Source organism: Pocillopora damicornis, chromosome 1 (genome assembly GCF_964200805.1).
Source record: "Pocillopora damicornis chromosome 1, jaPocDami1.2, whole genome shotgun sequence".
Taxonomy (NCBI): Eukaryota; Metazoa; Cnidaria; class Anthozoa; order Scleractinia; family Pocilloporidae; genus Pocillopora; species Pocillopora damicornis.
This window is the reverse complement of record NC_142670.1, coordinates 36,556,008-36,577,640: the sequence shown is the minus strand read 5'-3', so window position 1 is coordinate 36,577,640 and position 21,633 is coordinate 36,556,008. Positions and strand designations below refer to the sequence as shown.

Below are 21,633 nucleotides of genomic sequence, written 5' to 3'. Positions count from 1 at the left end.
ATCTTTTTTCCTTTATCGAACGCAACTCCTCAGAACAACTCGGCGTCTGCGATCTGGATTTTGCGAGGAGAATGGGAAGGATATTTTGCATCACAACGAGGCTAAAACAAACATGGTTGCCGTTGTGCGTACAGATTGAAATAGGGAATGTGTTCCGGAAGACAGAGATAGTTGAATCATGATCTATTAAAATCTCTATGTAAAGGGGTTTGTCTTGTAAGGGCCATTCACAATAATGTCTGTTCCACAGAGATGGCTGAATTGTCCCCGAAAAAGTCAGATTATCGCAGGTTTGTTGGACTAATCGAACTCGCTCTGGTTCGGCAACCTTGTTATCTGTACAGATTTAAGGTTTCTACTAATTGGAACTAGGATCTTCGATTGGAGGATGTCATGGGTTAGCGTTACGAACTTAAGTAGTAACTAAGAAGGTGACAGTTCAAGAAAGGAATCATTTTACAAAGTAGATTACATGAATGTGAACTTCCTCACTTTTACTAACAATGATAATACAATTGTTGCGATTCTGCTTTCCTTTGCATAATTTAAGCTGACAATTCAAGGCCTTCCCTGAAATAATGATTTTATTAAATGCACCTGGTGACATACAGGAATCTAAGAAGAGTTTCTTCTTTTGAGTTCGCAAATTTACACGTCAATTGATTGTTTCGTTTCCGGTCGAAACTGAGAATTTATACCCATATACTTATGCATGCACACAACATCGATGATTTTTATAAAAACTTGTTACGATAAAACTTTTAAAAATTGTCACTTGGACGAACTTTTGTTTGCAGAAAAGTTTCTTGCCTTTAAAACACCACTGGGGCCGCGCTATGATGACGAAATTCCAGAGGCAAATAGATTTCAGCTGCCTATGTTGTTTGCCTATCTGCAGTCCCTACAGGTTTGTGCACGTGAATTTTCTTGTTATCAACAAGATAGATATTTACTATGTTGGTTGGGAAGGTCAGGGAACAGGGTGATGGTAGAGGAAGGGGGGGGGGGAAGGGGGGGTAAGAGTATCAGGGCACAAAGAGCTCTTGCCACCCCTTCATTTTATGTTGTACACATTTACCACATTTTGCTATGACTATTCTCTGTTGCAAGACACTGGTAATTGACAGTTACTAAACATCTCTGTTACTGCACCTCTGTCCCATTTTATGTCTATATGAATGCTACTTTCTCTTCCATCTCCCTTACCCATTCCACTCCCTCCCACCCTCCCCTTGCATCCCTCAACTCTAGTATTTATGAGGCTAAGTAAATCAGAAGTTATGATATCAAATGATCTAAATAAGGTGGTTGAAGATCTGTTTATAACCCTTTAACTCCCAGAAGTGATTAACACAAAATGTCTCTCTACAATATTCATACATTCTTCAGCAAACGGGTAATAAGAATATTCAAACTTATCAGGTAGAAGCTACTATCTTGATCTAGCACCACGTTCTCATAACTAATTTAAAAGGAAATGTGTAGCAGCTACAGAGGAGAATTAACAATCAGATCTCGGGAGTTATAGGGTTAAGTATTTCAGCATCTTGATAACTTGATAAATATTTATCAAATATAAAAGTTGGGAATGAATTTACATCAAACTGCAGATAGCCAAAATTGAACTTCCTGTTGTCTTCTCTTAGCCTTTAATACATCAAACTGATGATATGTGAGAATTTTTTTTCTAGCTCTCTTTAGAGTTTATTTGAGGACTAGAGAAAAGGTGGAAATAAAGAGTTCATTTTGCCGTTTGCCATTGCTGTAAATATCATGCATAAACTCTGTAATGTTCATAAACCCAAACAATTCCATAAGATTTTTCTTTTTTTTTTTCTCCAGATGAGGTTAGGATTGATCATTGACTTGACAAACACAAATCGTTTTTATGACAAAACAGTTGTGGAACGGACAGGAATCAAACATATCAAGATGCAGTTGAAAGGGTTTGTTCCATCTTTTGTTTGTTGAAATTGATTCACTTGATTTTTAGAATGTTATCTACTTGCATGTAATATGTGTTGATTACTTTGTAGGCATAGGGAGACGCCCTCAAAAGAGCAAGTTGCTTTATTTATTAGAATGTGTGATCGTTACTTTGATCAAAACCCTGGGGAATTAATAGGTTTGTGGATCATTTTGTTCTTTAGTGCTCAGTTAATGATTATCTCATTCACGGTTTTCCAACTCCCAGAGCAGGCAATAGCTAGATTTAACCTTTTCCTTTACCATTATTGTTATGAGTAATTGTTTTTGTAATTATGAGCTTCTAGAAATCTCCAGACTGCATAGTTATGCTGACATGCATATCATAGAACTTTCCAGAACATTTCATCTAGTCATGCACTTAATACATAATACTTCTAAAATAGCTCTTATGTAAGCTTCTGGAATGTTTCAGAACTCATTGTGAATATATTTAAAGACTAGCTTTTATAGTAGTAGTAGGAGTTGTTGTTGTTGGAGCGATGACTGTTTTGAAAGCTCTACAGAGAGAGAGTTTCTGCAGAAGATCACTTATTTCAAGGAACTTTGGAGACAGCAGTGAGATTGTGTTAGTGGTTAGTTAGGATATAGACTGTGGTGGGCTTAATTAAGTTTATTAATGATAAGTATTTTACTACTTGTAGGAGTTACTCCTTGCTAAGAATGTTACTCGCTGTTTAATAAAATGGTTGAATTTGTAGGATTATGGTGTTTTTCTGTTGCTTAGATCATACTATAATGTGTGTGAAGCCCAGCTAGTCAAATAAATGATTAAAAAGTAAAACTTGTTGAATAAAGGGATAATTAATTGTCAAAATATATGCAAAATGTTTTTTGATGGAAAAGTGGTTAGATATAACCTGAATGGACTGGCTTTGTACCAGAAGGAACTAGCTATAAACAGTACTGCTATCAAATACCCCACAAACTCAAATTTCATCTGCACATACACAAATACTTGGGTGTATTAACAATGCACATCTGACATGTCTCTTTTTCACAATGCAAAAAGTTTCCTATGTGTTACACTGTTGTGTAAAAGGGAGAACTTTTGACAAGTTGACGACAGAAAATGTACATATTGGAAAAAAAGGTCACTATGTTACTCGCACATGTTACATTACTTAGTGTATTTATGGAATAATGAACAGTAGCAGTTGATTTGCTCGATCTTTAGCTGTTGCTAAATCAGAAAAAAGAACTATTGTCAACCTAGCTAGCCATATACGTAACTGTGAAAAAAAAAACAGATTCATAAGCTCCAGTAGAATGACCCACACAACCCATGTTCAGACTCACCTAAAACTCCACATATACTAAAGGGGGTAAGTTTCTAATGAAACTGTCAGTGGGGAAGTACACAAGGTAATTTGGTAAAATTGTGAACTGAGTTGATAATATAAATTGGCCACGGAAAGAGTTTCAAAGCTGACATTTCCAGCATTTGCCCTTTGTCAGAGTAAGTTCCTTGTCATTCCCTCTGACTAAGGGCTAGTGCTTTAAATGTCAGCTATAAAACTTGAGGCATGAGGCGTGAGTGGCCCAGTGGTCAGAGCGCTGGACTCTGGGTCGGACGGCCCGGGTTCGAGTCCTGGATGGGGCACTACGTTGTGGCCTTAAGCAAGTCGCTTCACTCACCTTGCTTCGTCTTCTCGGATAAGACGTTAAGCCGGAGGTCCCGTCTCCTGCAGGGTTTGGGGTAGGAGACGTTAATTTCCCACGCACGAGATTACTGTGTGATGGATGTCCTCCCCTGGGTTGGGTTGGGTGGATTTTAGTGTTGTAATGCGCACTAGATCATATTATCGCATGTTAGACTGCGCAATATAAGAAATAAACATTATTATTATTATTATTATTATTATTAACTTTTTAAGGTGGCCAATTTATGTTATCAATTCAGTTTATAATTTACCAAATTATCTCATTAAAATTTCACATTTTCTGCATCTATTTTTCCTTCTGTAGGTGTTCACTGTACTCATGGCTTCAACAGAACTGGCTTCTTAATCATTGCATATCTTGTAGAAAAAGATGACTGGAGGTAATTGAGCCATAAAAATATTTTCTGACACCAGATTGGTTTGATAAAGCTTCTTTAAACATTTCGTTATTCATGTCATTGATTTATTCCATGGTCAGTCGTGGGACTGAGAGTTTCCACCAGACCAATCACCTAAATCTATGGGTACATGTAGTCAATGCGATTTCAACCCTTAAACTCCCAAGATCTGATTGTTTTTTCTCCCCTCTTGCTGTTACACATATTCTTTTAAATTAGTTAGGAGAATTTGGCATCAGATCAAGATAACAACCTCTATTTGATAAGTTTGAGTATTCTTATTACTTTTTTGCTGGATGATGCATAGACAGTGTAGTGAGTAGTTACATGTTAATCACTTCTGTGAGTTAAAGGTTTAATACTTTGGGCTAACTACATATTTTTTTCTGTGTTTTCACAGTATTGAGGCAGCTATTCACTGTTTTGCGCAGGTCTGTGGTTGAATTCAGTAATTAAATCAACTAATAAATATTTTACTAGTAATTAAAAGTTCAAATCTTGGGCAAAGCTCTTGAGATAGTTTTTCAACCATCATGTCAATTTGTGCTTGCCCATTTCAAGACAAGACATTCCCCTACCCACCCCTCTCCTGTCAATCAGTGCTGCATTCTTTCTGTTGGTTAGGTGTTTTACATTTAATTGCATAAGATTTCAAGCAACATTACATTAAGGGAAGGGGGAAAATAAGCTTTTAGAGTTAAAATTGATACTAGTTTTTTTTTGTATGGGTTTAATATAGATTTCCTTAACAGATTTTGCTGAAGGACTGTAGCAGATGATACATGATAAAAAAAATATTGAAATTGGCATCAATAATCTTATTTTTTTGTTTGTTCTTCTTTCATTAATTTGTGCAGTGTCGCCCTCCAGGAATTTACAAAGCACACTATTTGCAAGACTTAGTTAAGCGGTACGGTGACTCAAATGAATCCATCGCTGCACCTGAGCTTCCTGATTGGTGTTATGACGAGGAGGAAGGACTTAGTGACAATGAGGAGGAAAATGGGAGGACTGTGGAAGATGGAAGTCACTCTGATGGGAGGAGAAAAAAGATGCGAAGGGATCCAAGATTGAAGGTCAATTTTTCTTTGAAGTCTTGTCTCTTTGTCATCATCATCATCACAGTCGTTATTGTTGTTGTTGCTAAAATATTATGGGGAATTACTACAGAATAATGTAGTTTAACAAAGTAACTCCATGATTTGTGTTTATAGGAAGCAAAATTTATGGATGAGGTTGAGGGGATTGAGGTTGTGAATTCACCCAGAAGAGAAGATATCCAAGAGATATGTGAAAAAATGTGCGCTTGGGAAAGGTGAGAAATATTAAAAACTGAGGGAAAACATGCAGAGAAGAATTTTGCTAAAATTGATGATAAAAGAGATGATAGCTGTAAGGTCGAATGAAAGAGTTTATAACTGTTAAACAAATTCTCCTTGTCAGTACTGTGGGAAATACATAGTATAGAAATTATGCACGCTGATGTTAATTTGAAAAGGGTGAAACTGTTCTTGTGGTCGTATAAAAAAAATTAACTTTCTTATAAGCTCGGATTTGAAGCGTTTTATTTGTTGAGCAAGAGACAAATGAATGCTCGATGCTTAAACAGTTCTTGCATTTTTTTTTGTTTGTTCCCTTTATTTTAGTGGGGGATTCCCAGGAAGTCAACCAGTGTCCATGGATGTCCAGAATATTAAATTACTTCACGAAAAACCTTACAGAGTCAGTTGGAAAGCAGATGGCGTGAGGTGATTATTATTGAAAGCCTGTTTAGATTCGTCCTAAAGGAACTGCAAGTTCACCAGTTCGGATTTCTTATACTTCTTGCAAGACATGATTTTTTTTCTATGTTAATTTTTGCGTGTTTCAGGCGAGTTGAATCAAGCGTGATAAGTGAGACCCGCGCGCCGTGTGCCTCGTTCCGAGCGCTCTTCTCGCGTTCAACGCCGATGACCTGAAAGACGCCAAAAAATTAGTCTGTTCTGCGGAAAATATGTTAACGTCCAGTGTTCTGAGCCATAAAAGCCTCTATCTTGACTTAACCTCTGGCCATTCACTATGCTCAACTGTCTGTTCATCATCCGCTAGCCTGCAGAGCACTCGAGACTTTCAGTAAACGCCGAAAGCTCAGTATTTTCTCGGTGAAAATTATTCCTGCCATCTTTGATTTTTGGAGCAGCAGAGGGTTGCTGAGATAAAGACATTTGTGCCGAAAAAGTGAGCGACGGTCTAAAGGAAGGAGGGGGGAGTGGGTGGAGCAGTAGAAATCGCGCATTTCCGTGCCCCCCCCCCCCCTCCCCCAACTGTCGACTCTAACTATGAATCAAACATGGCCGGTCAGATAACATTCGTTAACTCGCCCTAATAAAACGCTTCAAGTGCACTGCAGGCTTTCCACAGGCCCAGTCAGTCTACTAATCAGTCGCTCCATTTATTCTTTTCTTTTCAGATACATGATGCTGATTTTAAAAGAAAGAGAAATATACTTAATAGACAGAGACAATAATGTGTTTGCTGCACCACAGTTCCATTTCCCTCAGCGTAAAAACCTTAGAGAGCATATTTTTGACACTCTGATTGATGGGGTAAGAGAACGCAGCATTACATACTTAACTTAAGCTTCACTGCGAACGTTTCGTTGTTGTTTTTAGTCGTTTTCCTATGGCGCACAAAGTTAGGAGAGGAAAGGAAAAATATCAGTTGGGTTAGAAAGAAAAAAAATTATATGGGAAGAATAGACCAAGATGTGACCAGGAAGGTCAAGGATGGAAAAGATTGACTCGGATTGAAAAAAAGTGGCAAAATTTCCAAGCATTTTCAAATCTTGACGTCAGCGATGCAAAGTGGTATTACTCTAAATTCGTTACCGATTCTACTCGCTCGGTCCTAGACAGTTCTACCAAATCGCAAGAATTTATTTCACTAGCGAGTGGAAATTTTCCGATATATAGGCGAAGTCCAGTGCGGTGGGCCAATAGTGGTACCCGCATCGTCTGAGATTTTTCTTACGATTGCAAAGCAGTCTCTGAAACGAAAATTTTGAGTTTTTATGTTCTATTTTATAGGAGATGGTTCTTGACAAGGAAAATGAAAAGGTTCACCCTCGATATCTGGCCTACGATATCGTCAGATTCCAAGTAAGTTCATCGTTATGTAGTTGGTTAATCAGTGAAAACGGTTCTTTTATCATTGGCCCATTCGAATGCCTATGAAGTACTCAAACCTCACACAGAGGTCGCAGTCATTGGGTTGTATGTACCTCCTTCTCAAATCGAGGCTGTGTAGCTTAGTTGTTAGACACAGTTCTGGACTCATCGAAGTAAGACTATGCACTCTGTATTTGCTTTTGTTGAAGTTTACCTGTGGGGGCCCAATTGTCATGTAAGTACAATTAACAGGGTTGTTTCTTACTTGCTCCTAAAATATGGCTATACGATTCATTTGGTAGCCGCAACTAACCGTTATCTGGGAAGTATGAAATCGTACCCTTCGAAGAACTAACTCTTTCCTCACGTCCTTCTTTCTGTTTTCTAACACATTCTTTCTCTATTCTTACGAAAAATGCCCCTTACTGTGGATTGTTTGTAAATCAGTTTATGACTCTTGTGTTTGTAGGGGCAAGAAGTCGGAAAACAAAGCCACGACATCAGAATGATTTGTATTGAAAAAGAAATAGAAATGGCTCGAAACCAAGCTGTAAGTACTTACGTATTTATCAGTCAGTCTGTCTGAATAAAGAGGGAAACTTTCAAAAAAAAAAAAAAAACTTCGGTGCTGCGTCGGTGGGGGGTGTTGTAAAATAATTTGGCTTTATCAATTGGGTTGATAATGTGAATTGGTCACCGTAAAGAGATTCTAAACCTGACGTTTAGAGCGTTTCGCCCTTCGTCTGAGCGAATCGACGCTTCGACAAGGCCAACTTTATCTGACTTTCGGTCTATCTGTCTCTCTCTGTCTTTCTACTCATCTGTCTATCTGTCTCTCTTTTTCTCTGTCCGTCTATCAGTCTGTATCTTTAACATTTCCTTACCCGAGAACAGAAAAGCATTACCTCCAATTTCTCTTTTCCTTTGTCCAATTTTATTGTTGCCTCGTTATTTCCCGTCAGATCACCGAACTGATTTTGCCAATAGGCAAACATGCAATGCGTTTTGTAACGTTTCATTACTCTTTATTGCAGGCTCAACAAGGACTCTTGGACAAGTCAAAGGAGCCGTTTAGCATCAGAGCGAAAAAGTTCTTTCCAGTAGAGAAAGCAGAGTGGGTAGGTCTTTTCGAGTCTACAGTCAACATAGAAATGAACAAATTTAATTTTTATTTTTGTTGAAAAAAATTCCTTCTTCTAAGTGGTTACTTCACACTCTACTTCCTCAGTATTGTGTCCTTCTGTAGTCAGTCTTCGTCACAACTGAGGGTGAATCTGAGAGGATCTTACCTCTCTACTTCGCAAAACTCTTGAGAGAGTATAACAGATTGCTCTTAACGTCATCATTTCGCTTCTTCTGAAAGCAATTAGCATCGAATGGAAGGAGAGATTTAGAGTTGCACCTTCGCATTCTTATGCTGGTTTTACCTTTTTGTTCGTAGGTGTTAGAAAACTGGAGTCCTAAACTTAGCCACGAGAATGATGGACTGATCTTCAACCCCGCCGAGGAGGTGAGTTAACTTAAATAGTGAAAAATATTTGATGGAAGGAAGCCGCGACGCCTCTTTGGTTAACTCGTCCGAATCAAAAGGTCTGGGTACGAAAGAGACTGAAGGTTGCGGCTGTAGACGCGGGAAAACGTGAGTGATAAAGATGCGATTGGATTTAGATCACTATCTGACTGGTTGAAAGCGGGCGTTAGCTATTTAGACCAATTTTAAAGCGTAGAATAGAAAAACTAAGGTATTTCCGGATTGCTTACACTATTGAAATGAATTTCTTCGAAAATCTTGCCATCGCTTTCTGTTTCAGCCGTATGAGGCCGGACAGAGCTCTGAGTTATTGAAATGGAAACCACACACGCTAAACTCCGTGGACTTCGTTCTTAATATAAGAACTGTTCGACAAGAAGGGTATGTTTGTTAAAAGTTTGACCTGCACTGATACAAAACCAATACTGCTCTAACCAGGCCGTTCTGTTAAATGGCGGCCTAAAGGCAAAGAAACACTTGATTTGAAACTTTCTTGCATGTTAATTCACAAACGTCAGCTCCATCCCCATTTCGTTCGATAAAAAGTGGAAAACGAATTTTTGATAAATTTCTTTTAACCCTTTACACCTTGAAATCAGTGTAAATATTCTCCATACTCTTCTCTATACGTTACTTAAGGTGCTGACAAGGAGAATTTGTTTTATAATCAAAGGCTGCTTTATTCGGCGACCATTTTCTTTATTCTCATGACCTTAACGTGTGATTCAGAGGTGATATTGTAAGGAGAAAGTAGATACTAATCACTCTCAGGGGTCGAAGGGTTAAGCGATGAGTAATTGTGTTAAATGAATAATCTTTAGATCAATATCAGTATCTGGGCAACTGCCCACCTACCCCTCCCCTAATCCAACATTAACCTTTACTTGCTATCAATTGACCGTTATTGAGTTAGGGGAGGAGTAGGTGGGCAGTTGCCCAGATACTGATATTGATCCTAATCTTTCCTCTTCTCCTTAAGGTGCATTCCTCAATCAGTTGGTGCTCTCATGGTCGGTGGTTTTGATCGACCATTTGCCCAAATCAAGGTTTGTGCAGATAGAGCCCTTTTCGATTGACTGTTGTAAGACCAAAACCAAAACCAAATTAATTACGAAGGCCAATCAAATGAAAGGAAAATACATAACCCTGAAGAGCCGACGAGAACTCAAAACAGAAACAAGCAAACTGCCTAAAGCGCGGGAAAACGCGGGCGACCAAGTCGTGGTTGGTTTTAGTTTTGTATCTGATTGGTTGAGAGATTGACGCGAGTTTTTCTGGACCAATCACTGAACAAAGTAAATCAAACCAATGAAACCACAGATTACTTTTGACATTCAATTGAAAATTGCCCTCTTTTAGAATTTCGAATGGGAGCGAACCGTCACAATCAAATAGCCCCTCTGTTCCGTATGCATTGCCTTTCTTAATTTTTTCCCCTCAGGTTACGAAAGAACTCAAAAGCCTCGACAAGAAAGTGGTGGAATGCACTTGGGATGCCAAGAACAACCAGTGGAAATTTCTCAGAGTCAGGGAAGATAAAAGTTTCCCAAATGGTTACAAGACAGCTATGAGTAAGGAGGCGTGATGTGTTTTGGTTGTTTTGTGATTTTATTTCAGTTCTAAGCTGCATGTTTTGGAGAGAAAAATAAAACAGAGCGCTCGCTCCAACTCTTTCTTACCTTTTGAATGCTTTCATTTATGAAGTTATTTTTTTTTTCCTAAACCTTAAAGTCTCAGTGGTGATCAAAATGTAACTTATCAGCAATCAATTGATAAGAATAGAACAGCGTTTCTCTTGGAGTGTTAAATTCTCTAAACTGACTTACGAGAAAATGTGTAACTGTGAGTAAAGAGAATTAATTATTAGATCTTAGGAGTTCACAAGTGAAATAAAAATGGAATGAAGGATTTTTTTATTTCCCGGCTTAATTTCAGGCGTATGCAAAAGCATTAAACAACCTGTGACAAAGAAATGGCTTCTGGAAGTTATAGAGAAACATCGTTACCACTCAGTTAGACACAGAGACCCCAACGCTCCATCCACGAGTCATGCCGCAGTTTAGATCACAGACTCACCAGAATGGCCTTAGAAGCAGTAGAAGCCGCCTTGCGTCAGTTGAAGCTCTTCTTAGAGAATGGTAACCGCGCACATTTGGATAAAGTCTTATATCAGTCGTATAGAGTCTTCCTATGTCTGGTGCCTCCATCACTCTTTGATTTGCTATCGTGAAGGCGAGAACCATGCTCGGATGCTCCGCCGTAATCCGATGACGTCGTCGTGAGGAACAGAATAGTGCCGACTGGGTTTACGACGTGACACAAACACCGACTGCTGTTATTTCGCATTTGTACAGATTTTATAGCATAAAGCACTTCTTGTTTTATATTCATTTTCATTCTGTTATCAGAAGGCTTCTCTAGAAAATACCTGACGTAAGTGCAATCCTTCCAATGTTTTGCGTTTTCAGCGCTTGCTAAATTTCAGTTATTTAGTTCTTATGATTTTGAGGTTCAGAGGCCTTTTACAGCTTTATCTCATATAATGTCACTGATTTTTTTCTTGATGTATCGATCACCAACAGTGCCTCTTTTCGCACAACTTCCCTGAGTGTTAAAATGTGAAGCAACCTCGTTTCCAGGTTCACCAGTCCTTCCCCCCACTGTCTCTCTTACTCCAGGAAATGGATAGAAGATAGGCCCTGGAAACGAGGTTTTATGGTAAAGAAGATTGAATGATTAAGCCTCTTTATGTAAGAGACATTGGAAGAGTTATGCATATTTTAAGTACCACCCAAATCTGATGGCCGAAAAAAGTACTTTGGCTTTTTTTACCTTAATTAGTAGTGACCTGTAGCAGATGTGGTTTTCTTTTATCAATGTTGATTTTTTTGTATGGTTTTAAATTTTTTTTCCATAACCAGAATTTTAAGTCGGGCACCTCTTCGTTTAACCAGAAGGTACTGATTTCTTCAGTCTTGTGGATTTGAAATTGTTATAGAAGGTTAGCAAAAGTGACTACTCGAGAGTTACGGGATAGGTTTGTACTTGAAGAAAAAGAAAAGGAAAGAAAGTAATAAACAACTGTAAATAGTTTTATTCTATGTAAACTAGTATTTCGCATGAAGTATTTTCCAGTTTGAAAAACTGATTACTTCAATGGTCCCGCTAGCATAAAGTTTGAAACTTGAATTCGATGATATTTTCATCCTCTTTGTTGATGTAAAACGAGATGAATTTGACCAATTTTTTAACTCTTCAACTCCCAGTTCAAATTCATAATTGTCCTTACTGTCAACCATACAATTCTTGAAATGTTAGTTCAGGGAATTTAGTATCACCATTCTCATCACTTGTCTGGTTGATACTGTGTTGATATTGTAAGGAGAAATTCTGTCTTGGACACTCATGGGAAATTAAGGGTAAACAGCAAGACAAGTAAGATCAAAGGGCAAAGATGCTGTACTCATTATCAATCAAGGATTATACAAGCTGAATGCTTGATGCATTATTATGGACTTTTACTTATGGTCTGCTAGAGGACAGACATGTAGGAGACGTCACCATGAATTTTTCTTTATTATATAGTAACATTTATGACCGTTTACGCTCTCGCTCTATATTTAACAAATAGACTCCATGTTGCCATGCATCTGTACATTAAAAGAGCACAGAAGGCGTCTAAATGTGGTAAGAACATCAGTTATACTGCATTTCAAACGAAGCGCGGTAGCAGAGGTGGAGTGAAAAAACGAGAGAGGATTGGGTTGGGTCGCGTGATGAGAGGTGTTTTGTACGCGACCCGACCCAAACCTCTCACGTTTTTGCTCTGTTGCTAGTATTCGCTCTGGTTATTATTTCGTTCTGTTTTACCAACTAGAAGCGTGGAACAGGTATCACAGAGCAGACTCGCGGCAACATAGAATCAATTTATTAATTAGATAGGGAAAGCGTAGCCAATTATATCAGTTACATATTAGATAGAACACTAGCGACAAATGCTAACGACAGATAACTGGATTCGGCTGGCGTGTATGTACATCACTGTTGGTCATTAGTTCATCGGTAAATGATCATGCCCGCCATTTTGAAATAGGTCAATCAACTGTACTGGTGGCAACTAGGGTGTGAACATGTCATACCAACCTTCCTTTTTAGCCGTTGTCCAAAGAAATCTCTGGCATTGTGTACCGCCACAAGGACTTATTTCAAATCGATATTTAATTGCTACTCATAAGGAAGTGGTGATTTTAAAATATAGAAAGCATTTGTCAAAATACTGTAATTAACAACTCTTTGTTTTGATTGATTGTGGAGCGGAAAAGCTACCCATCCAAATAAAATGTATGTCTTGGGTTTAAGTATGGATTTGAAATAGAAAGGAATAATCCTATAAACTATACTGAAGTAGTGATGTCTTAAGCTTAGGCTTCGCTCAAAAGAAAAAAAATTAAAGAAAGAGAAGAAAGAAAACTGTCAGCTGAAAAAATGCGCCCCGTCTATTTTACAGAGGGTGATTTGAAAACACTTCTTTTCTTCTTCAATAAGGTTACTTACGAACGAGTCTATTACTAACCAACATAATGACCAGCTCCCAGTCGGTTTGTTAGCTCAGTTGGTAGAGCGCTGCACTAGTATCACAGAGGTCGTGGGTTCAAATCCCGTTCAGGCCTGAATTTTTTCAGTTTAAGCCTAATTTTCACGACTGCTTAAGTAGCGTTCATTACTGCAAAAATTGCTCTCAAATTCACAATTAGGTTAACCATCCACACTGATCTACACGAAATCCAGCATACGTGCAGCTTTTCGCAAATATTGCTTAGGAGAGACAAATTTGAAACACACCCGCCTTTGGTTCTGGTGCGAACGGAAAACACTCCCAGTTAGAAAATGAAGCCTTTTTAGGAATTAGAGAGTGCTCACGTCACTTGGATTTGCAAAAACATGCCCGCTGTGTTGCAAAATTTACATTCAGGTTCATACCCTGCTACAGCTCTAGTGGTGGGTGAACACCCTGTGGTTGGGGGTAGTTGAAAGGCCCAAGAAGCAGGCTTAGGAGGGGATGTAGAAAGCTTCGGGTAAGGTTTTCGCTTGAAGGTGAACATCGCCCACTTTCACACTAGCCTGACCAATGAAAATGAAGGGGTTTACTGTCAAGGCCGACACCAGGACGCAGCTCCGGAACTGGCCCATTGGGGAATGGGTCACTGGTAGCTGTGTGTCCAAAGCTCAGGGGTAGGGAGGATAAGGTTTGGACTCCTCAGCCCATTGCAGTGTGTCCGTAGGTTAAATGAGGCTTCTTTGCTTATATCTTGAAAACGCATTGTTTTGCCTGACTAGCCGTCAGGGTCATGCCCTACCACTGTTCATTCTGTGAGCTAAGACTTAATAGCTGGAGGGAGGTTGAGGAGCAAAAGTATCGGATTTTAGAGGGGCCCTACTGACGGCTAGGTTTTCGCTTTAAGGCGGGCATCACCTAAAAGTTAAGGCTAGCAAGTGCATGCAGCTCAGCAACTGGCCGATTCAAGGCTGGGCTGCAAGTGCCTCCATATCAACAGTTTAAGGGCGGGAAGGAAAGGTTTTGGACTTATCAGTCAAGGTGGTTCGCTTTTTGGATAAAAGTAGACATCTTAGGGAAGGTCTCTTCAGTTTGTTGTTGTTTTTGACGGTCTCCCATTACTCACTGTGAGGTTCATGTCTTGCGGCAGCTTAGCTAGTGAGGTAGATAAGGATCTCAATGGGGTTAACTACTAGCCGAAAAACGATCAAAACCTTTTCCTGAATATGAGCAAAACTGAATATGAAATTTATGGCTCATACCGAAGGATAAGGCGGGAGGGGAATGTAATCTTATCCTTTGACGGAATCTGAAAACCGAAAATTCAAGTGCCTATTTAAATAGGCACTTGAGTTTTAACAACCATATTGAGCATTTAGTCATCAGGGTCTTTAAAGGTGGATGCTTGGGAAAGGACCTTGAGTTTGTTGTGATCTTGGGTACGTTTTGGTGAATCCACTCAGATATATGTGTGTGTGTGTGTATGTGACCACCGCTTCATAGGCAAAATTATTGTTTCTGCTAAATCGAAGAATAGAGCCTCACCGAGATATCTGAAAGACATCTGAGAAACTATGGTAAAGCCTGTGGTTAAGAATTTGTGAACTCAAGTCACAGACTGACCAATGGCCTCGTTTGGCCGAACGTTATACTTCAAGTGCATTGTTACGGTGTAACCTAACCGACAGAAAAACACTTTAATCCTAAAAACTCGAATACTTTATTAAACAACGAGTGATTTTCTTAATGAGGAGCGACTCCTAAAGGCCGCTCGATAAACCTACTTTAGCCCTCTACGGTCTATATCTTAGTTCACCTTTGACCTAAACTCGCAGTTTCCTCCAACGTTTCTTGAAATTACCAATCTTCCACTGTTGCTCTCTCTCACTGTCTAGCTTACAAAACAGTCGGTCACTCCCGACAACAGCAACTACTACTACTACATAATCGAGTCCTTATATACATTCACAAAGTTTTCTGGAACATTCCAGAAGCTTACAAAAGAACTATTTTGGTAGAATTACGTCATAACTGCGTGACTTGATAAAATGTTCTAGAAAGTTCTATGATACACATGTCAGCACGACTAAGCAGTCTGGAGATTTCTTGCCTATATTTACAACAACAATTACTCATAACAGCATCTACACATTAACGTGCTAAAATTGACGGTCATGATGAAAATATATAACGCAAAACTTCACATTTCGATTCAATCTCTGCTGAGGCAAATCAAATTTTATATAACGTGATTTTTTAAACTTTTTTATTTTAAGAGGTTAACTGTTTACTCTGGAAAGTTCTTTTAGATGCCCACAATGAAATGCAACATGATATTTTCATACTTCCCTCAATATTGCATTTCCATGGACTTAAATCATTTTGAAAAGGCAAAGTTCTGAAGATAGGCATGAACTAATACATACTAACGTTGAATTGTTCCAGTGGAAATTTGTCCTTAGGGATCTCCTGGTTTTCAAGATGGTGGCTCCGACCTGAGGCCACTTTTTTTTTTTCCTTACTTTGAACTCATACGCCCCTAAGGAGGAGTGGGCAGGCTGGCTCACCGGAAGAGATATTCCAAAGCGACCATCAGTTCTAGTGTCACGTTAATTAATCATGCGCAAATCTCCATGGGTCAAAATGCTCGAGAATTCTTACAATGACAATCTTTCTGACATCTATTCAGGTTTCCTTTCGTCCATTTCAAACTCTTGGCTGAATTTTCTTTTTGTGCAAGTGCGACTTGGCATGTTGGTTTTTACTCTGTCTTTGCCATTATTATCTTCGCCAACGATATTTCTTTTCAGTGTCCACATCTTCAAGGGCGTGAATATTCTCAGGCACTCTGCGCGGAAGGAACGATTCATGATGCCATATATGATGGGGTTAAGTGCAGTACTGGCCCAACCGAAACAAGTATAACTTACATACACTTGTCTTTTAAGTTTCCACTCTGCGTTCACAAAGTCGATGAGATCTATTACTAAAACAGGGATCCAGCAAGTGAGAAAACCTACAACAATGGCTAAGAGAATATATGTAACGTTTAATTCATCCACTGATAAGCGGCTGTTTTGGGATAAATTTGCTGCTTCATGTCTGACGGAGCGAAGTCTTGAACGGAAGGTTAGGTTATGCTTCCGAACCGTTATAAATACTTTGGTGCAACAAACCACGATGATTATCAAAGGAATGGCTACGTAAAATACTACCAAATAAGCTCCATACCCTCTATGCAAACTTTCAAAATCGTGCGCACAGAAAACTTTTCCAGTGTGAAAGAAAAATTTATGACCAGCAGCAACATATGGAAGAGGAGCAAACAGAGCCAGGATCCATAGAACAGCGATTGTCAGTTTTGTTGTCTTCTTGTTAAAGAGTTTCTGATGCAAGGTACGGGAGCGGACCACTCGGAAACATCTGTTTACAGCAGTGACGGCCAAAGTTTGTAATGACACCGCTGACAAGAGAAGAATCCAGAATCCTTGCAGCTGACAGACGAAGTCATTGAACGGCCATCTTCCAACAATTAGAGAAGCAATTGAAAATGGGATTCCCAGACAAGAGTTCAAAAAGTCTGAAAGGGCCAGAGTTATGATGTACATACTAGGAACCGTTCGGCGAAGAGTCGGGTTTTTAATGACCACTATCCCGAGCAGTAGGTTCCCAAAGAAGGAGACTAAGTTGATCAGCAACAAGAAAAACGATTCTGTGACTTGAATGTTCGTTGGTCGGTTTCTTAACTGTTCAGCAAAGACTGAAATTGCAGTTAATGTCGCATTCATGATGACAGAGAGTTTTCTTAGAGAACCTACAATTTAAGACAAAACCCATTTGATTCTTTTTTATGTAAATTTAGTTCGATTGTGAAAGCAACTTTCTCCTGTTTGTTTGGTCAATGCAGCACCCGGATGTTGCTGTTCAGAGCATTGATGAATTATTAATAAAATATTGGAGAGTTTTTTATCATCTTAACTAATTTTCGAAAAAATTGTTTTAGAGAGCGGCCTAACTAGTTTCACCCTAAAAGCACTTTTGTTTTTTCAACAGATTCCGTTTTGAACATCATCTAAAAGCTTTCAGTATTAGCGGGTAATTTAGTGTTAACAACTGGGTTGAAAACGTAAATTAGCCACCGTAAAGGGTAAAAAAGCTGACGTGTCGAGCGTTAGCCCTTTGTCAGAGCGATTTCAGTATTATATTGGTGAGTACGACACAAGACAAGGTGGTGTTTTAGTTTGTACAGCCACATTCAACCGAGAGATAGCCAGCTTTAAATGCAATTATTTTGTTGTGTGCACAGTGCTACTTTACCAACAAACTAGCTTTAATGTTGCACTTACCCTTGAGGCCAGATGGTATTCTCGATGATATTTTTCGATCCTCAAGGTTGTTTAAATATAACAGCAAAGCGGTTTTATGTTCAACGAACAAAACGTTGCCTTCTGGAAACCTTGAAAAGAATATTTAAAATTAGAAGTCATTGCACAAGTTAATTTATTCCCAGCTTATCAGTCAATCAGCTGCCTCACGTCGTCAATTAACGAAAACGTTTATTTAGTTTCATGCCAAACTGACATCTGGTAGCTTTAAACTGTAATTCCGCCCTACCCCCTTCCTACAAAGAAATTAACAAATAAATAAAGTAGTACTAGAAGGTGTAAAGTGTTAATCTCTAATAGACCAATCGGCGACCAACATGCCAACATGCATGCACTCAAGGGACCAATCTTTAATTATCGTCACGGGGGGGGGGAGGTGGGAGGGTTGGAGGATTTGGGGGGGGGGTGGTCATACGGTTTTCAGGGGGGAACAGAGGGGTATCAGTTGTCGCCAACATAATAGGGACCTTAAGCAGTCAGGACGGCAACGCCAAAGAAGACATCGATCAAAAAATGAATTTCTTCCTTTAAGTAGACTTTAAAAAATGGCTGCAGGTGTTTACTGTCTCATACGGCGCCACACCTCAACTTCAGCATAACGTACAAAAGAAGCGTTGAGTTCCAAATGAAAATTTAAATAATTTTCCGTCGCGGTTTCGGTTCGCAGACGACGCAAATTGTGGTGATTTCATGTTGTTGTTTTGCAGGGAAAGGCTAAGAAATGCACAAAGCTTAAAACGCACGTGCTGAGCAATTGTTCTGCCAATTAGATCTTTTGTTTTTCCATGCCCTCGTTGCCGTCGCCGTCGCCTTTGTGGTTTGCTTAAGGTCCCTAGTATAAAAGGAAGACTAAAAAAAAATTAGGAGGATCATTAGAATTCTACAGAGCGTTATGGGGAGATCGAGTAAATTTTATTCGTCACCCACTGAAAACTTATTTGACTTCCATTTCTAATTATTGCACTAAATGGCAGTTTCTTGACAGGCGGCTGAAAAAGGTTTCGAATGAGCTGTCTTTCCGTCTGTCATCTTTCATTGCTGCGTGCCTAATAATTTGCCAGTAATTTTGCTTTCTTTTTAACAATAACGGGCGGAAAGACGTGGGATCACAACACTTACAACATCAGCCTGACTTATTAGAACATGCAAAAACAATTCCTGTTTTTATCTCCTGAAATGCGAGACCTTGGATGTACATTTCAGGTGCCTACCTTGACATCAGCGACGCTTAGTGGTATTACTCTAAACTCGTAATCGATTCTGCTCGCCCAGCAGTCTCTGAAACAAAAATTTTGAATTTTTATGTTCTATTTTATGGGAGTTGGTTCTCGACAAGGAAAATGAAAAGGTTCACCCTCGATATCTGGCCTACGATATCGTCAGATTCCAAGTAAGTTCATCTTTCTGTGTAAAGGGGGTAAGCTTCTAAAGAAACTGTGGTGCTGCGTCGGTGGGAGAGTATAACTGGTAATTTAGTGTTAACAACTGAGTTGAAATGTAAATTAGTCTCCGTAAAGAGTAAAAAAGATGACGTTTCGAGCGTTAGCCCTTCGTCTGAGCGATTGACGAGGGGCTAACGCTCGAAACGTCAGCTTCTTCACTCTTTACGGTGGCTAATTTACGTTTTCAACTCCGTTGTTAACATAAAATTATCTGCTTATCTTTCTGTAATTGGTTAATCAGTTAAAACGATTCTTTTATGATTGGCCCATTCGAATGGTTATGAAGTACTCAGACCTCATTCAGAGGTCGCAGTCATTGGGTTGTATGTACCTCCTTCCCAAATCGAGGCTGTGTAGCTTAGTTGTTAGACACAGTTCTGGACTCATCGAAGTAAGACTCTGCACTCTATATTTGCTTTTGTTGAAGTTTACCTGTGGGGGCCCAATTGTCATGTAAGTACAACTAACAGGGTTGTTTATTACTTGCTCCTAAAATATGGCTATACGACTCATTTGGTAGCCGCAGTTAACCGTTATCTGGGAAGCATGAAATCGTACCCGTCGAAGAACTAACTCTTTCCTCACGTCCTTCTTTCTGTTTTCTAACACATTCTTTCTCTATTCTTACGAAATATGCCCCTTACTGTGGATTGTTTGTAAATCAGTTTATGACTCTTGTGTTTGTAGGGGCAAGAAGTCGGAAAACAAAGTCATGACATCAGAATGATTTGTATCGAAAAAGAAATAGAAATGGCTCGAAACCAAGCCGTAAGTACTTACGTATTTATCAGCCAGTCTGTCTGAATAAAGAGGGGAAACTTTCTAAAACAAAAACTGCGGTGCTGCGTCGGTGGGGGGGTGTTGCAAAATAATTTGGCTTTATCAATTGGGCTGATAATGTGAATTGGCCACCGTAAAGAGATTCTAAACCTGACGTTTCGAGCGTTTCGCCCTTCGTCTGAGCGAATCGACGCATCGACGAGGCCAAGTTTATCTGACTGTCGGTCTGTCTGTCTGTCTGTCTGTCTGTCTGTCTATCTGTCTTTCTTCTCATCTGCCTCTCTGTCTCTCTTTTTCTCTGTCCGTCTATCAGTCTGTATCTTCAACATTTCCTTACCCGAGAACAGAAAAGTATTACCTCCAATTTCTCTTTTCCTTTGTCCAATTTTATTGTTGCCTCGTTATTTCCCGTCAGATCACCGAACTGATTTTGCCAACAGGCAAACATGCAATGCGTTTTGTATTGTATTATTGTATTGTTATTATTAGTATTATTTTATTATTTTGTATTATTGCAGGCTCAACAAGGACTCTTGGACAAGTCAAAGGAGCCGTTTAGCATCAGAGCAAAAAAGTTCTTTCCAGTAGAGAAAGCAGAGTGGGTAGGTCTTTTCGAGTCTACAGTCAACATAGAAATGAACAAATTTAATTTTTATTGTTGTTGAAAAAAATTCCTTCTTCTAAGTGGTCACTTCACACTCTACTTCCTCAGTATTGTGTCGTTCTGTAGTCATTCTTCGTCACAACTGAGAGTGAATCTGAGAGGATCCTGCCTCTCTAACTCGCAAAACTCTTGAGAGAGTATAACAGATTACTCTTAACGTCATCATTTCGCTTCTTCTGAAAGCAATTAGCATCGAACGGAAGGAGAGATTTAGAGTTGCACCTTCGCATTCTTATGCTGGTTTTACCTTTTTGTTCGTAGGTGTTAGAAAACTGGAGTCCTAAACTTAGCCACGAGAATGATGGACTGATCTTCAACCCCGCCGAGGAGGTGAGTTAACTTAAATAGTGAAAAATATTTGATGGAAGGAAGCCGCGACGCCTCTTTGGTTAACTCGTCCGAATCAAGAGGTCTGGGTACGAAAGAGACTGAACGTTGCCGCTGTAGACGCGGGAAAACATGAGTGATAAAGATGGGATTGGATTTAGATCACTATCTGACTGGTTGAAAGCGGGCGTTAGCTATTTAGACCAATTTTAAAGCGTAGAATAGAAAAACTAAGGTATTTCCGGATTGCTTACACTATTGAAATGAATTTCTTCGAAAATCTTGCCATTGCTTTCTGTTTCAGCCGTATGAGGCCGGACAGAGCTCTGAGTTATTGAAATGGAAACCACATGCTAAACTCCGTGGACTTCGTTCTTAATATAAGAACTGTTCGACAAGAAGGGTATGTTTGTTAAAAGTTTGACCTGCACTGATACAAAACCAATACTGCTCTAACCAGGCCGTTCTGTTAAATGGCGGCCTAAAGGCAAAGAAACACTTGATTTGAAACTTTCTTGCATGTTAATTCACAAACGTCAGCTCCATCCCCATTTCGCTCGATAAAAAGTGGAAAACGAATTTTTGATAAATTTCTTTTAACCCTTTACACCTTGAAATCAGTGTAAATATTCTCCATACTCTTCTCTATACGTTACTTAAGGTGCTGACAAGGAGAATTTGTTTTACAATCAAAGGCTGCTTTAGTCGGTGACCATTTTCTTTATTCTCGTGACTTTAACGTGTGATTCAGAGGT

General features: G+C 39.3%; 3 protein-coding genes across 4 annotated transcripts in view; 2 read left to right on the top strand and 1 right to left on the bottom strand.

Annotated features, from left to right (window-relative positions):
* The first annotated feature begins 87 nt into the window (after positions 1 to 87).
* On the top strand, positions 88 to 13,081 carry LOC113669738 (mRNA-capping enzyme). Of its 2 annotated transcripts, XM_089203261.1 has the most exons (18): positions 88 to 290; positions 798 to 907; positions 1,843 to 1,946; positions 2,037 to 2,125; positions 3,955 to 4,030; positions 4,449 to 4,479; positions 4,906 to 5,124; positions 5,263 to 5,363; positions 5,695 to 5,796; positions 6,498 to 6,633; positions 7,114 to 7,185; positions 7,664 to 7,744; positions 8,229 to 8,312; positions 8,636 to 8,704; positions 9,006 to 9,106; positions 9,705 to 9,771; positions 10,167 to 10,296; positions 10,661 to 13,081. In XM_089203261.1, exons 1-18 carry the CDS (start codon positions 236 to 238, stop codon positions 10,786 to 10,788), a joined length of 1,755 nt encoding a protein of 584 aa, XP_089059387.1. In that variant the 5' UTR covers positions 88 to 235; the 3' UTR covers positions 10,789 to 13,081. The 2 variants fall into 2 exon arrangements, with proteins under 2 accessions (XP_089059387.1, XP_089059395.1); XM_089203269.1 differs by lacking the exon at positions 9,705 to 9,771 and having other exon boundaries at positions 93 to 290.
* Positions 13,082 to 14,976: 1,895 nt separating this feature from the next.
* The window catches only part of LOC149053594 (melatonin receptor type 1A-like), a 44,954-nt gene continuing 38,297 nt past the window's right edge, over positions 14,977 to 21,633 (bottom strand). Inside the window, exon 2 of the mRNA XM_089203288.1 lies at positions 14,977 to 17,094. Within this exon, the coding sequence (XP_089059414.1) occupies positions 15,962 to 17,068 (1,107 nt within the window). The 5' untranslated portion in view covers positions 17,069 to 17,094 and the 3' untranslated portion in view covers positions 14,977 to 15,961. The remainder of the gene's footprint in view (positions 17,095 to 21,633) is intronic.
* On the top strand, positions 18,949 to 21,390 carry LOC149053598 (mRNA-capping enzyme-like). Its single transcript, XM_089203314.1, has 5 exons — positions 18,949 to 19,055; positions 19,795 to 19,875; positions 20,406 to 20,489; positions 20,813 to 20,881; positions 21,183 to 21,390. Exons 2-5 carry the CDS (start codon positions 19,831 to 19,833, stop codon positions 21,255 to 21,257), a joined length of 273 nt encoding a protein of 90 aa, XP_089059440.1. The 5' UTR covers positions 18,949 to 19,055; positions 19,795 to 19,830; the 3' UTR covers positions 21,258 to 21,390.